Source organism: Pteropus alecto, unplaced genomic scaffold (genome assembly GCF_000325575.1).
Source record: "Pteropus alecto unplaced genomic scaffold, ASM32557v1 scaffold44, whole genome shotgun sequence".
In the NCBI taxonomy this organism is placed as follows: domain Eukaryota; kingdom Metazoa; phylum Chordata; class Mammalia; order Chiroptera; family Pteropodidae; genus Pteropus; species Pteropus alecto.
The window spans coordinates 5,115,120-5,128,942 of NW_006436812.1; the positions used below are offsets into that span (position 1 = coordinate 5,115,120).

At 55.0% G+C, this 13,823-nt stretch overlaps 2 protein-coding genes across 2 annotated transcripts in view; both read right to left on the reverse strand.

The window, feature by feature from the left end:
• Positions 1 to 4,877: 4,877 nt before the first annotated feature.
• TEDC2 (tubulin epsilon and delta complex 2) lies at positions 4,878 to 9,192 on the reverse strand. Its single transcript, XM_006913933.3, has 10 exons — positions 9,095 to 9,192; positions 8,908 to 9,006; positions 8,598 to 8,668; positions 8,100 to 8,481; positions 7,570 to 7,623; positions 6,864 to 6,957; positions 6,584 to 6,695; positions 6,393 to 6,494; positions 5,759 to 5,949; positions 4,878 to 5,427 (listed from the first exon to the last, which is right to left on the reverse strand). Exons 1-10 carry the CDS (start codon positions 9,133 to 9,135, stop codon positions 5,281 to 5,283), a joined length of 1,293 nt encoding a protein of 430 aa, XP_006913995.2. The 5' UTR covers positions 9,136 to 9,192; the 3' UTR covers positions 4,878 to 5,280.
• A 1,323-nt stretch (positions 9,193 to 10,515) lies between these two features.
• CCNF (cyclin F) overlaps positions 10,516 to 13,823 on the reverse strand; it is a 21,799-nt gene continuing 18,491 nt past the window's right edge. The window contains exons 14-15 of the mRNA XM_025048406.1: positions 13,136 to 13,494; positions 10,516 to 12,437 (exon numbers count right to left, since the gene is read on the reverse strand). Coding sequence (XP_024904174.1) covers positions 11,971 to 12,437; positions 13,136 to 13,494 — 826 coding nt within the window. The 3' untranslated portion in view covers positions 10,516 to 11,970. The remainder of the gene's footprint in view (positions 12,438 to 13,135; positions 13,495 to 13,823) is intronic.

The window sequence follows — 13,823 nt, forward strand, 5'->3', positions numbered from 1 at the left end:
GGGGAGGGGCCGGGGAGCCAGGAATGCACCGGCGGGAGGGGTCTGAAGGGGGCGGCTCAGCCACGCAGCCTGTGGGGGGACCACCCAGCAGGGTCCCCGGCCCGCAGCCAGACTAACTGCTCCTGGGGCTGTGCAACGTTCTGGGCGGGGGTCTGGCGGCCTTCTCCCTCAGGCTCATCATGCAGGTTGGGCTCTGGGTCTGAAGGCTGGAGCCCAGATGCTCCCTAATGTCCATACAGAGCGTACTCAGGACAGGGGGAATGAAGACGTGCTGGTGATCGTGGGGTGCCCTCAAGGCAGCGGTCTGTTCTAATAGAAAGAACCTAGGACTGGGACTAATTTTGAATCCAAGCTGCTCCAATTTCCAGCTGTGTGGTTCAGATTCCTTAACCTGCCCGAGCCTCAGTTTCCTCTTCTACCACATGCCTGTTATTCAGCTTTGCTGAGTTGTGAGTTGTGCGGGAGGAATTTGGTGAGCTGCAGGCTCAATAGACTTATGTCCCTGCTACCTTATGTTCAGGAAGAACTGCACCCCTGGGACTGGCCTGAGCTCATCTAAGGACTGAGGTTAGTGTCCCCTACCCGAATCAGGCCAAACACTGGTCCCTGGGTCTCCTAATGTTTTGTTGCAACATTAGGATGAGCCCAGCCCTTAGAGCTGGCAGAGAAGTGAAAGCTGTATGTGTGGGGGTACAGTCCACTAGGTGGCAGGGCCCCTTGAGGTTGACGGGCTTCGTCACCTGTGGAGAGGTAGAGAGTAGGGTTTGATCCATGGTGAGAGCTTAGTCACAGATGGCTCAGTGTCAGAATCCCTGAGCTTATCCCACAAACCAGCAGGTTTGGGCAGGGAAACTGAAGCAGAAGCCCAGCTTGGTAATCTAGATACCAGCTGGGGATGGGGCAGCTGCAGCTGAGAGTGGCCCCAGCCAACAGGGGCCGTGAATCACTCTGGACAGAGACCTCTTCTCAACTACCTTGAGATCCTTGATGGAGAGGGGCCAAGCATCCCAGGAGGCGTTGGCCTCATGAAGAAGAGCAAGGCACACCAGCACATGTCCATCTGGGACAGCTCTGAGGCCTGAAGGTTCAGCTGGGAAGCTGAACTTTAGGCCAGCCTCTGCAGCTGGTGGAGGATGCAATGTGGGTATGTCTATGTAAGTGGAATTGCCACCCTCTGCAGGGCCTGAGATGCTGCAAGGACCCATAAGAAGAGGATGAAGAGAAGCAGAATCCTTGTGCTGTTTAGGAGAGGAGGGGCAGTAGGACACCAAAGCCTCCCAGGGGAAAACAAAGAAGAGGGAGCAAGAGGGCTTGAACTGGGAGAAGCAGGAAGAAAGAGTGATGGGGCACCTGCAGTGACTGATATCCTCTGCTCAAGCCCTTTCCCAGGATGGATCAGCATAAATGCAGGGTATGTGGAGGGATGGATGAGATGATGGGAGACTTTGGAAGGACTGAGCCAGGAGAGTCACAGGGGCTGCTGGACTCTCCCTTCACCTCTGGCAGTAGCAGCAGGAAGGCTGTGAGTCTACCCCCACTTCACAGAACAGGTGCCACAAGGCCACATCCCTCAACTTCCCAATAAAGAGAATGTGTCCCTTAAAACAAACAGTCATGCATGGTGCATGAATGAGGGTGCTGGCAGGGTGCATACACTGCTCCAGGATAGGTCAAGTCCAGAAGTAATACCTTCCCAACTACCCTCTTCAAGGCCCTTCTGGTCTCCATCCTCAACCACTGCCTGGGATGAAAAGAGCGCTGGTAGGGGAGTGGGTGCTGTGATAGACCCTTGTAGGACTGTTAGAAGCAAGACAACTAGCTGGCCATGGTGGGGATAAATGCCCAGGGGTTCCACAGGGCCTGAGACAAGCCTCCAAGGAAACTCTGGCTTTATGGACTTCAGGACTCCTGCCAGAAGGGAGGAAGCTGGGAGCAGGGGGAGCAGCCTCTCCCCTCCTTTTCAACCTTGGAGTCTGTCTGCAGCCTAGCTTCCTCTTAAGTTGCGGCTAGGGTCTGCCAAACATCTGGTGTCTTCTGATGTGGGTGGAAGGAGTCCCTCCGGGCTAAGCCTGATGTGAGCATTCATGGAGATCAGCCCTGGGCCCCAGTGCACCACCAGCTCCCCAGGGAGGAGGGTGCAGGCAGCATGGCCTCTTCCCTGGAATGGCCCCCTCTACACACATTATCTTGGCTGCAGGGCAGTCCTGGCAGATGGTGTAATGGGAGTTAAGGGGGCCTTCCCTCACAGGCCCTAGCCGAAGCTCATTACTCCCTGTGGACTAAGCCAACTGTCCCCAGATCCCTGCTGGGGCCTCTCACACTTCCAACTTCTTGGCTGGCCTTGCCCCCTCCTGGCACCTTAGAAGAGGCTCCACCTCCCTGCCCCCACCTACAACTTCTCAGGCCGCTGCACTGTCACGTATTGCACATTTATATATTGAGTGCCTATTATGCCTCGAGGAATTTCCAACCCAATGAGGAAGACAGACGGCTGGTGGATGCTGCGCCTCGCCCAGAGAAGGATGGTCACGCCGCCGCCCTGCACCCTGCATACCCCTCATGTCCCGCAGACTCCCGCCCGCGCAGTGCTCGGCCAGGCCTGCTCTGTGGACCAAGCAAAACACAGAAAAGTAACATTAGGTGGAAAGGGGGGTGCGAGATGGGGATAAACCTATCCGGGATGAGGAGGGAGATGGCTTTGGAGCCCCCTTCCGACCGCGCCTTCCAAATGTTTGGAAAAGAAAGATTTAATGAAGGTGTCTGGGGAGGGGGCTTCCGTGAACCCGGAGCACTGCGCCTGCCAGGTCCGGGCGACGTCCGGGGGAAGGAGGCGCCCAGATTGCTGCAACCTTGCTGGGAGGGGGCTCTCGTGGATTCCCGCGCCCGGCCCTCCGCCGCCGTTGCCACCAAGCTTGCCAGCACAGGAAGGCGGCGGCTAGGAGCCCGAGGTCCGCGCGGAGCGCGGCCAGCGACGCGCCTTGGGTCAGGTCCAGGTGGGGTCGTTGCAGCGAGAAAATGATGGTCACGGCGCCGAAAGGCAGGATGTAGTGCAGCCTCGAGCTCCTTGCGCAATAGGTGGTGCAGAGAAATGCATGCAAGGTTGGGGGGCGGGCGGCGGTGGTGGGAGGAGCCATCCGGCTCGCTTGTGCCGCCGACGCGGGGGCAGCTTTCGGGTGGATTTGGGCGCCCGCGCAGTACCCGCTCCCATGTCTGAGCAGATTGGCTGAGGACGCAGTGACGCCCTGGGGGGACAGAGGAGTTCGCCACTGCCGCCTACGCAGGGTACGCAGGCGCTAACCTGGAGGGATTTCTCTCTTCCTACTCTGGCTGGGAGCCTTGTGTCCCAGACCTGACCCTGTATGCTATTCGTGGCACTTCCCTCCTGTCCAAGAAGGCCCAAGGCCCTAGCAGTCTGCCAGGCCACTACCAGTGCCCAGGACTAGCCCCGGATAGGTGGGTCTTTGGGGACCCATCTGGGCTTGACTAGGGATCCAGGTGGACAACATCCTTGCCCTTGTGAGGCAAAAGTATAGTAGGGAAGGTGCACAATAAACCAAGTAAACTAGTGGATGAAATAATTGTGGATACCATCTGCTATGGAAACTGATTCTGGGGTGGCCAGTAAGGGTGGTGATTGGTGATAGAATTCACCCTGAGGATTAAGGGTTCCTCGAGATTTGAACACCTTGGCAGCAGCTCTGGAGGCAGTAAGAGTAGCAAGGAGGAGGCGGCTGTCCCTCAGGCTCCCCGTCTCTGCAGTTCTTGTCCTGGGTACTGGACAGAGCTGTTCTACTCCCTGGAAGTCCCTGTTGTTTCCTTTTCTACTTTGTCATCTGGACCTCAGCAGCCCTCAAGACCCAGGACTCTGTGTCAGAGGTTTCTAGCCTACTGGACTATGAGGCCACTTACAGGTAGGGCCTCTTGCAGGGGACATGGAGCCACCTTGAGGCTGCTTCAACATTGTCCATTTCATCCCTTATAACTGAGACACTTCATCTGGCTCTCAGATTTGGCATCTAGGAGTTACCTGCCTCTTGGGCCTGGGTCCCTCAGGGTAGAGGCTGGTGTTATCCCGTCTTGCAGTCACTGTCTATATTAAGGGTTAGTGCCCCAGCTCTGGGCATTGTGCTTGGTCCTTGTAGGTGCTCAGTAAAGGTTCACTTAAAGAATGCCACAGCCTCCCAGCCCTCATCAGGACCCAGCACTGTGCAGTATCTCACATCTCATTCATCTTCATCCTAACCCCAGGACTAATAACCACTACACCCAGTATAATAGTGGGACAACATGGAATTGAAGCTCAGAGCCCTTAAGAATTTTGTTGAAGTCCCATAGCAGCAAACAAGTTAGTGTAAACCCAAATCTGTGACTGGAGTAAACTGAGAGGGCATGACTTTGACATCTACACTTTCCTGCCTTCCACAGTAACGATTCCTTCAACAGGGGAGGTAGGAGCCCCAGAAAAGGTGATAGTAAATAAGGTGAGGGGTGATGGGTAAAAGGGCCTGTTCTCTGGTGGTACCTCAGCCGGCCACAGCAATGGCCCAAGAGGAGGTGGTGAGCACAAGTGCCAGGAGATGGCTGTGGGCACACAGTGCCTGTCTACTCTGATATAGGACTGTAGCTTTTGGGTCTTCCAATGTGCCCAGTATAGATCTAGGCACCCGGGGGAAGGAGTTTCAGGTGTGCTAGGGCCAATGCATAAGGTGAGTTCCCAATGCAGCCCACCCTGAGTGGCCTTACCGTCTCCATACAGTACAGAAGTGCTATGGATGTTCTCGGTAAATACACTTGATATATTCTTGGTAAGCAAAAAACAAAACAAAACAAAACAACTCCACACACCAAGTTCTACCTTGGTATGATTTAAATATGTATACTTTCTAAAATAGTTTTAATGCCACATGCCACACAAGTAACTTTTAAGTCTGAAGTGAAAGAAAACAGAGGTAGCTAAGGAAAACCCCCCCGCCCCCCAAGAGGCCTCAGGTCTCCTCTAACCTGTGGTAGGCCGAGCCAAGCCTTGACCAGGTTTAGCAGCTGTGAGAAGGGCTGTAGTTGAACAGCCAGGGGCTATCCCTGCCCCATCTTGGAAATCTAGCTTCCCAAGGGGTATAGGTATTCTGGCTCAGGTCCACCACACAATCCCTGTTCACTTAACTTTGACCAGAGAAGGGGTGCTCTCCCAAACAGCCTCAGCATCAGAACCAGCTTGCCCTCTCCCCAGGGTTTTGAGGTCTGCAAGTGGGGTGGGGAAGAGGGGCTGGCAGCAGGAAGGGCTCAATCAGCAGGTTCATCTCGCAGGACAGTGAGGAAGCGTTCCCCTCCCTCGCAGAGCAGGCTGTGCACAGCCCTGCACAGTGCCAGCTGGGGCAGCCCCAGCTGCTCCTGCGTGGTCACGAGTGGGAGGAGTTCGGTCATCAGGACCTGAAGGGCCAAGGTTGAGGGGGACCCTGTCCCAGGCAGCTAGCCCAAGGCTCCCAAAGGAGAGCCTAGAGAGTGGGGCAGTTCCAGGGCAGGCTTGGAGGCACCATGCTCCAGCCCCTCCCTCCTCCAGAAGCTCCCATTTCTCTCCTGTTGCCCCTGGACCTGGCCATGGCTGGCATGTGCACAGGCTCAGAGGCTCCTATCACCCTGGGGTCAGGGAGGAGTACAGACAGGCTTTTGAGCCTTCATGAAGTTCCAGATCTCAAGTTCTCTCCACAGCCCACGCTCCCCTGGCATCCAGTCGACTTTCCAACCCCTTCTCTGGAAATACCTTTTCCAGGTGGATCTGCTGGTCCAGCATGGCTACTCGCAGCTTGAGGGCCGCCAGGGTCTGCAGCTCGTGGGTGCTGGAGTAGAGCAGCAGCTGTGGGTTCCGGGTGGGGACTGTTCCTCCTCCACAGGGCAATGAGGTCCTGGGGAGTCTTTCCTCAGGCCACAGCCCCTGCTGTTGTTCCACTACCACTGTGAGGACAGGAGGATGTGGTCTCATGGAGCAGCAGCCAGGCACTTCCTCCCCACTCTTCTCTAAGGGAGTGCAAATTCTCCCTTCGATTCGTGGATGAAGCCTTATTGTTCCCAAACAAACACCTCTTGTAAGGCCAGGTGAGTCATTCGCCAGTACCTCTGATTCTCACATGCCACTTTTTCAACCACTGGACAAATAAGCAAACTACTAAGAGTGGTGGGGCTCTGTGTCTGGAGAGGGAATGGGGTGAAAGAGTTGTTCTGACTGGTCCCACAGGACAACTGGGGAGAACTCAGAATACAATAAGGTAATGTGGGGAAGGGTCTGCTTACTTCTGCTTCTGGGCTGCTGTTAAGTCCTAATGCTGCCCTGTGGCTAGAGGACCTTGAACCAACCCCTGCCAGAATTCAGCACAGGTGGGGGTGGGGTGGGGTCTCACCTGTCTGAAGCTCCTGCAGCCTGTGGAGACACTGCCCCACAATGGCCTGAAGCCCCTCCAGGGTGAGCAGACAGCGGTACTCCTGCATCCAGTCTGTGAAGTCTGTAAGAGTCAGGTAGGGCAGGCAGGGTCCATGTTGGTCCTGCAGGCCTCCCGACCCTGACCTGGGCTCCATATCAGGGCCCACTGACCTGCTGCAAGCTCTTGCCCCATTCGCAGTCTCAGCAACGAGCAAGCCTTCCATAGGCTCCCCACCTCTGCCTCCATCTCTGGAGCACTGAGCCCGGAGCAGGGCCAGCCTGACTGGACAAGGGTCAGGGAAACTCCCCTTTGGTTAGGCTCCTCCCCTTCCCATCCCTCCCTCAAGGGTGAGGTCTGGGAGTGGCTCTATACCTGGAGTTGATTCTCTAACTCACCAGGTTTAGAGCCCTGCCCACCCTGCCCCACACCCAGCAAACACAGAAAGGATACCCTTGTCTGCATTTTCTGGAGGAACTGAGTTTTGGAGGTCATAGCAGCATCCATGGAGTCGCTGGTCTGTGCAGTGCTGAGCTGGGCCCACAGGCTGGGATGCATATATGGGCACCAGGGAACCAGAGAGGGACCATTATTCCAGCCATGTGGGCTACGCTTTGGGATATAGGTAAGGGCCAGTGTAGGGGTCCTAGCCTGGAGTATTTGGCTCTGCTGAGTGCCAGGAAGGGCCTCAGGAAGCCTTAGGGAACTGAGAGGACACTGCAGAGAGCTCACTCACTCTGGGAAATACTAGGAAATAATTTGAGGAAGGGGAGAGAGACCAGCAGTGACTGGTAACTCTGGGTGCTGGCTCTATACCAGGAACAGTGCAAACATCTTTATGAAGCTAGTACTACTATGTCACCTCCACAGGGAAGACACACCGGGACTTAAAGACATGGAGTGCCTTGCTCAAAGTTTTGTAGCTTATAAGCAGAAGGCTTGGGGGCCTCAAAGTCTATTGAAATTAAGGCAACTATGGCAGTCTTAGCTAGGCAGTCTCTCCTAAAGTAGTGTCCCCACCCAGCAAAGAAAGCAGAGGAACCTGTTGGAAAAGTCTTACCAACCTGGCCATGAGCTGGTGGGAAGCCTTGGCCTCCCTGCTTTCCACACTCCCTTTGTCCCCCCTCCAGCCCCACCTAGCCACAGGACTTAGCCTCACCGGGAGTTCTGGGAAGCCGCCTTCCTGAAGGCCATGGGCAGCCGCAGCAGGGTCCTGTCAGGAAAGCCAGTGCTCAGAGAAGCCTCACCTCATTCTGGGGCTATAGGCCCCACTCCCTGATCATTGGCCAGTTAGGAATGAGTCTCACCCCCCTCCTCAGACAGGGCTTCTAGAGTGACCATGGGAGCCAGCCCAGTCCATTCCAGGTCTGCCCTGGCAGAGAGGAGAGAGGGTACCACAAGCAGACCCCATCTGGAGCCCTCAGGCTGAGTGGATAACAGAATAGGGTACTGGACAGCTAGAGAGGAGAGTGGGACAGGCCCTCCTAGCTCATCAAACCCAGCACCTTCAAAGGCAGCTGTTCCATTCTGCCAGCTTCAGTGCATGGGCCTCATGGAGTGGTGCCCCAGAATCCAATCCAGCTCAATGCCCTGCCCTCCTTGTCACCACAAATCCGAGATTCTAGCTGCTGGCCAGGGTCTAATCAGGTAGAGATAGCAGTTCCTCCAATGAGGGTTGGGAAAACCTACCCCTTCTCCCTGAGTGTGAAAGCTTCTGGGGCCTGAGGAGCCACTGATGGAAATGTTTGTTGTTCCCTGGGGCCTGGTCCAGTCTTGGCAGCTTGGGCCCCTCGCCCCAAACAGGAATGATCCCCCACTGCCAGAAGCCTACGATCAGGGAGGCCCTTGGCATGCACCGTGGTCTGGCGGGTGCCCTTGGGAGGTTTTGATTTTGAGGCCCAGGGTGCAGCAGAGGCTGTGTTGGCAGAAGTGGCAATGGACCCAGACTTCAGGCTAGGAGCCTTGTCTTTTTCTCCAGCCTTGGAGATGCCTTTTCGCACCCGTACAGCCTTCTCCAGTGCCTGAGTCAGAAACTCCAGCTCCATGAGGTCTTGGGGGCTGGGTGTGCAAGCTGCGAAAGCCGAGACATGTAGTGGTTTTTCACCGTTCCCCAGGATGGGTTCCTCACCACTACATGCCAGAAGACAGGCCAGAGGCAGCACCTCGAGGTGGGTTTCTGAGGTTTACCTGGAGATGGAGTCTCTTTATTAGTTTCTGGTCCTGGGGTTGGCTCCGGAGCCGGAATCTCAGCTGGTTCCCTGCGAAAACAGGGCAGCCGTGGCACGGCCAGGAGGCAGGGCCCAGGCTTAACAGACCCCAGAGGGCCCCCTGACCTTGGAGCAAATCCCCAGCCTCAGATACTACAGGGAAAGGTGGGGGACACCAACAACCCGCAACTCAGAAGTGGGAGCCAGGCCTGGCCTCCTGGCCCAGGGGCTCTAAGAGGGGTTCTGATGCTCGAGGGAAGCCTAGCCGGGTGGTTTTGGGGTCCATGTACCAGGCCCGCAGCAGCCGCCGGGAGACGCGCAGGCTTCGTTCCAGCTGCCGCTGTCGCTCGGCGCAGGCTTCCAAGGCATCCTGCAGCTCGGCCACGAGCCTGGAAGGGACGCACTCGGGGCTCAGCACCTGGGCTAGCCGCCCTTCGTCCCCGCTCGCTCCCGCTCCCTCCGCAGCGCAGGGCTCACCGGCGCGAGCAGCGGGCGGGAAGCATGAAGGCGGTAGCCATTCCTCACGATTTGCCGCCTCCAGAAAGTCCCGCCCCTTCCGTGCTGTATGACCGCCCCCTTCCGGCCGGGCTACCCAATCCCGAGCCCAGAGCTCAGACCCGCCTTGCCCCCGCGCTACGCGCCCCCAACACAACCCCAAGTTTCCGACGCTGACTATGGCTTGAAACTGGGCCCAGGGCTTTATGCTACACGAAGGTTTCTGGTTTGGATAACTGGGTAGATGGTGGCATCTGGGCTTAACGGTTGGCTTCGTTTTTGTCCTTATTGAAGGCACTCTAGAACAGGGCTGATCTGCCTTGTTGACCCTGGGTCACCTGGCACAGCGAGGAACGTGAAGGGGCCAATATGTATTTACTGGGGGAACAATACATGTTCAATATGTATTTACAGGGGAAGATGACATGTGTTGGGAGCAGGGATGAGGGGAGGGAGTGTTCACTTTTGAACATACTGGTGATGACATCCCGGGGGGAGATATTAGGTAGGCACCTGGGCAGAGGGGGTTGAAGCCGAGGAGACCCTAGTTGTGTGGCACATGGAGCTTTGGGCCTGGGCAAGATGGTTCAAGGTGCGGCAGGTGTGCATGGACAGGGACGGGGAGGGATGGATGACAGGAGAGCTGGAGCCCAGAGAGGTGGACAGCAGAGACCGGTGTCAAAGACGCAATGGGAGGCTGTACAAGGAGGGTATCCAAGGGATGGGGTATGGGCCATCAGTAACTAAGGGGACCCCCTGGAGGGGATTGTGGGGACAGATGATGGCTGGGACAAGTGATGTGGGCAAGTTCCAATATAATCGGAGATAACAGAGATCTTGGGTTAGCTGGAAGGATGACAAACTTTGTGGGGGTTGTTTAAAGATGGAGAGGTACCCATTTTATAGTTACCAATAGGAAGGAGCTGCAGCATAGGAGACAGACATAAAGGAGGGAGTTGAGGGAACCAGGAAGAGAGGGGAATGGGGTTGGGACCCAGGCAGCCCTGAACTACTCCTAAGCCCCTCCATCTACAGTGGCCTGTTTTCATGCATAATGGGTGGAGGCTGACACCATTCATGCCAACCATGAGATTCTCTGTGAGGTATGAGGGAGGGAAAAGGGTATAATCAGCACTTAGGATCAACAAGGAGACCCTATACCACAGTAGGAGTTCGCCAAGGTGACTCTTAGGACTTGGGGAGAACTTACACTGTGGTCAGGTGGTATTAGGTCCCCCTGGAGTGGAGTGGTTTTCTACAGGTGCAGGGTGGGAGAAGGCAGAGAACTGGGTCCATCCAGAGTTTGGATTCTGACAAGGGCCCATGGACAAGTGCTCCAATGTGACTCGGGTGACAGTAGGAAGTGATATAAGGCAGTTCAGATATGCACATCACTCAGCTGCTGCTATCCTTATCACATTTAATCCTCACAACACCCCTGTGAGGTAGGTATTGCCCCATCTTACAGATGAGGAAACTGAGGCTCACACATGCCCAGGGGCACAGAGTTGAAAAGAGAGGTCTGCAATCTCAAAGCCAGGGTCCCCGTACCCCAACCACACCCTGCCTGGGGTGGTCAGAATTCTTACAGTAGCAAAGACAGCTCCCACTGGGACACACACAGACACACAGACACACACACACAAACCAAGGCACCCAAAAAAGCCACCACTGAGTTAGCATCTCCATGTCCCTAGTTTTGATTCAAGAGCATTTGGGGACACTTCTGGCCAAGTGGTTCTTTCTGACATTTCGAGAGGAAACAAGCTATCACAACAGGGCAAGTGTCAGTGATCATCCCAAATGGGGAAAGGTCAGGGTCAGTCTTTGGCAGATACTTCAGACTGCCCCCGGGGAGTGGGGAGTGAGTCTTTCTACTTATTCTCAGGAACTCACAGCCGACCCACTAACCCACCCGTACCCAGCAGGCAGGGACAGGTCTTTTGCATCTTGCTCTTCTGTATCTAGGTCACCTCAGATGTTACAAATGACATTTTTTTCTGGCTAACCTCTCTAGTTAAATTCTTTTTGCATAGAGTGTCAGGATAGCTTTGAGAGGTTTGAATCTAAATGTTAAGAATCTCTTGTTTTTAAAAATTTAACATCTTCTATTTAAATTTTTTTGTTTTCATCTTAGAAGAGTGAAGGATGAAAATACAGGAAAAGAAATGGCCCAGAAATTCAGTGCAAAGAGAGATGTTCAAACAGACAGCATCTGTTGGGGACACAGAAAAATCATTTTGGGAGGAGGAACACATTTCTAAAATGAGCTGGGAGTGTGGGAGGGAGGGAACCTATGACTAAAACATTGAGGCCCTGGCCTGCAAAAAGTCAGGACCCTCAAGCCTGGCGGCTACAAGCAGTCCATAACAATGCCCAGGGCAGGGCCCCCTCGCCATGGGACCCTCTGCCCTGTAAAGGAGTGGATGCCCCAGGCAGGCCAAGGTGGGCATGGTGGTGTGCTCAGTGCTCTTAGCTCCCTAGAACCCTGAACTAGATAGATGCAGGGAGGGGCGAGTTGTGCCAGTCTACCTGGCTCACATGTGTTCTCAACAATAAAAATTGTTGGCTTTTGGGATGGATTTGAATGGGGATGGGATTTTCAAGACATGGGCTCAAGCTTCCCAGAAAGGACGGACAGACAGGAGGGGACAAAGAAATAAGCTTCACACGGTACAATTGCTTTGAGGCTAAACTTTTCAAAGAGAAGGATCTGAGTTTTTGTTCTGATTTAGACATTCTTATGGCTTGAATGGGACTCTTCTGTGAAAGACACTTAGTGCCCCAAGTTCTCTCTTCCCCATGCAGCAGCAGCCCTCTCTAAGCAAACATTCAATGTGGCAAACACTCTGACACACTCACAGCTCTAGGAAGCCCAAGTTTGTGTTCTCCTCCTCTTTGCTGGGGGCAGATAGGTTTTTCCTCTTCACCTGTTGCTGGGGAACGCTGCTCTCCAGAGAACTTGGGGGACGACACTGTAAACATGACTTCCTGGTATGATGGTGGCAAGGCTGTGTGTTTGAGTCACTGCCTGGGGACAGTGCTGAGGTAGATTGGGGAGGGCCGCCGTCCACGGAGTTTGTGGGACTCGCGCTGACGGAGGAGTACCCTGAGGTTGTAATGTCCTTGCCCAGCTCCCTGCTGCCGCAGAGATGGGGCTCAGGCCCTGGGGCCAAAGGTGTTTGGGTGTTTGGTGCCAAGGCGTGTAGGTCCTGGCATCCTTCATCCTCCAGGTAGGCCTCCTCGTCGCTTGATTCCTGGCAGCAGTGCTGTCCTGGATTCATGTACACGACGGAGACATCAAGGACACCACTGGGAGCTGTCACTGTGGGAGAAGGCGGGGGTGAGGTCAGGCCGCAACCTGTGCATTGGGGTGACGCAGTCAAGACCCAGTCAAGACTCAGCCAGGACAGGTGTGGCTCTTGGCCACATGTACTGATCTCCTCTGGGTTAAAAAATTGAGGGCGAAGTGCCTTCTTCAAGCTTGGGATGGTACCCAATGGGACTTGGAGGACAGTAGGAAGTGACAACGAACTGGTCATCTAATTACTTAACTCCCTTCGTGTACACAAAAGCAAGCAATTGGAAAATTGACAGAATGTGCTTGAATTGGGCTTTCTGTGCAGATGACTGCCTGAGAACATGGGGACAGAGTCTCGTCTCCTCTCCTGCAGCCTCCCTTGAAGGAGTATATGAGGCACAGAGCCCAACAAGGCAGTGGGGAACACATCTCATACAATGTCCTGGAAAGATCTTATTATGAATTCCAGACAGGGTCTCTTCCTCTCTCCTTGTTCTGATGAGGTCCTTCCATCAACACAGGCTGGCTGGATAAACATTTGGCCCAAATCCTCTCTCCTAACCCCAACCTGTGGTGTCCTAGGGGCTCTGTTCTCTCACGTCTACCTGTGTCTGGACATGTTTTTCTGTAGGTAAGCCCAGGGGCCCTTGATGAGAGCCCCCCTTCTGCCCACTGCCCTGTTTGGCATAGCCCCTGGGCGGCTTTGTGGCTGCGGGACTCACCATCGCCCTCCTTCTCGCCCTCGCTCTCCTGGTCGCCCTCATAGCCAGAACAGTAGTCCAGACTCCAGTCCAGGAAGCTGCCCAGTAGTGTCTCCTCCTGGCTGGACAGCTCTGCGGTGGGTGTGGTGACAAAGCTGCCCCTGTCCTCCTGGAGGCTGTTTTCTCGTTTCCTATGAGGTGGGGATGCCAGGAACCCAGTCACAGGTGGCAGTGCTGGGAGGCCCTGCCTGGTCCTTGGTACCTGCCTGACCTGCCCCAGTGTGGCATAACAGGGACAACACAGCCACCCAGTGCCTTCCCTGAGTCCCACAGGCAAGGCTGGCAGCATAGTGAGGCTCCTGCTCATCTGGACTTTGCAGGATCAATATGAGTTCTGATGGGTGAAGTGGGGAGGGGAAGTTACTCCAGGTGGTACAGCCAGGACATTGAGATGGGAGAGACAGAGGTAAATGGGATACACACAGGAGATTAGGGTGGAGATGAGGGGGAGCAAGGGAGGTGCTGAGGACACTGATGAGGTATAGCTGGAGTGCAGGGAGTACCAGCAACACTGTGGAGCGATATGTGATGGGTGAGTGGCAGGGCTAGAGCCTGAGCTGGGCTCAACCCACGCTGAAGCCCATCTTCAGAGGGCACCATTGAAACAAGAGAGACAGCATGTGGAGGAAGGAGGATGAGGCTGCAGATA

What these genes read in the sequence shown, in the direction of transcription:
- TEDC2 (XM_006913933.3), bottom strand. Translation starts at nt 9,135, where the DNA reads ATGGCTACCGCCTTCATGCTTCCCGCCCGCTGCTCGCGCCG. An exon ending in TTCACACTCAGGGAGAAGGG is followed by an intron (nt 7,624 to 8,099) that starts GTAGGTTTTCCC and finishes CTTTCCTGACAG; the next exon opens with GACCCTGCTGCGGCTGCCCA. An exon ending in GCGGCTTCCCAGAACTCCCG is followed by an intron (nt 6,958 to 7,569) that starts GTGAGGCTAAGT and finishes TATGCATCCCAG; the next exon opens with CCTGTGGGCCCAGCTCAGCA.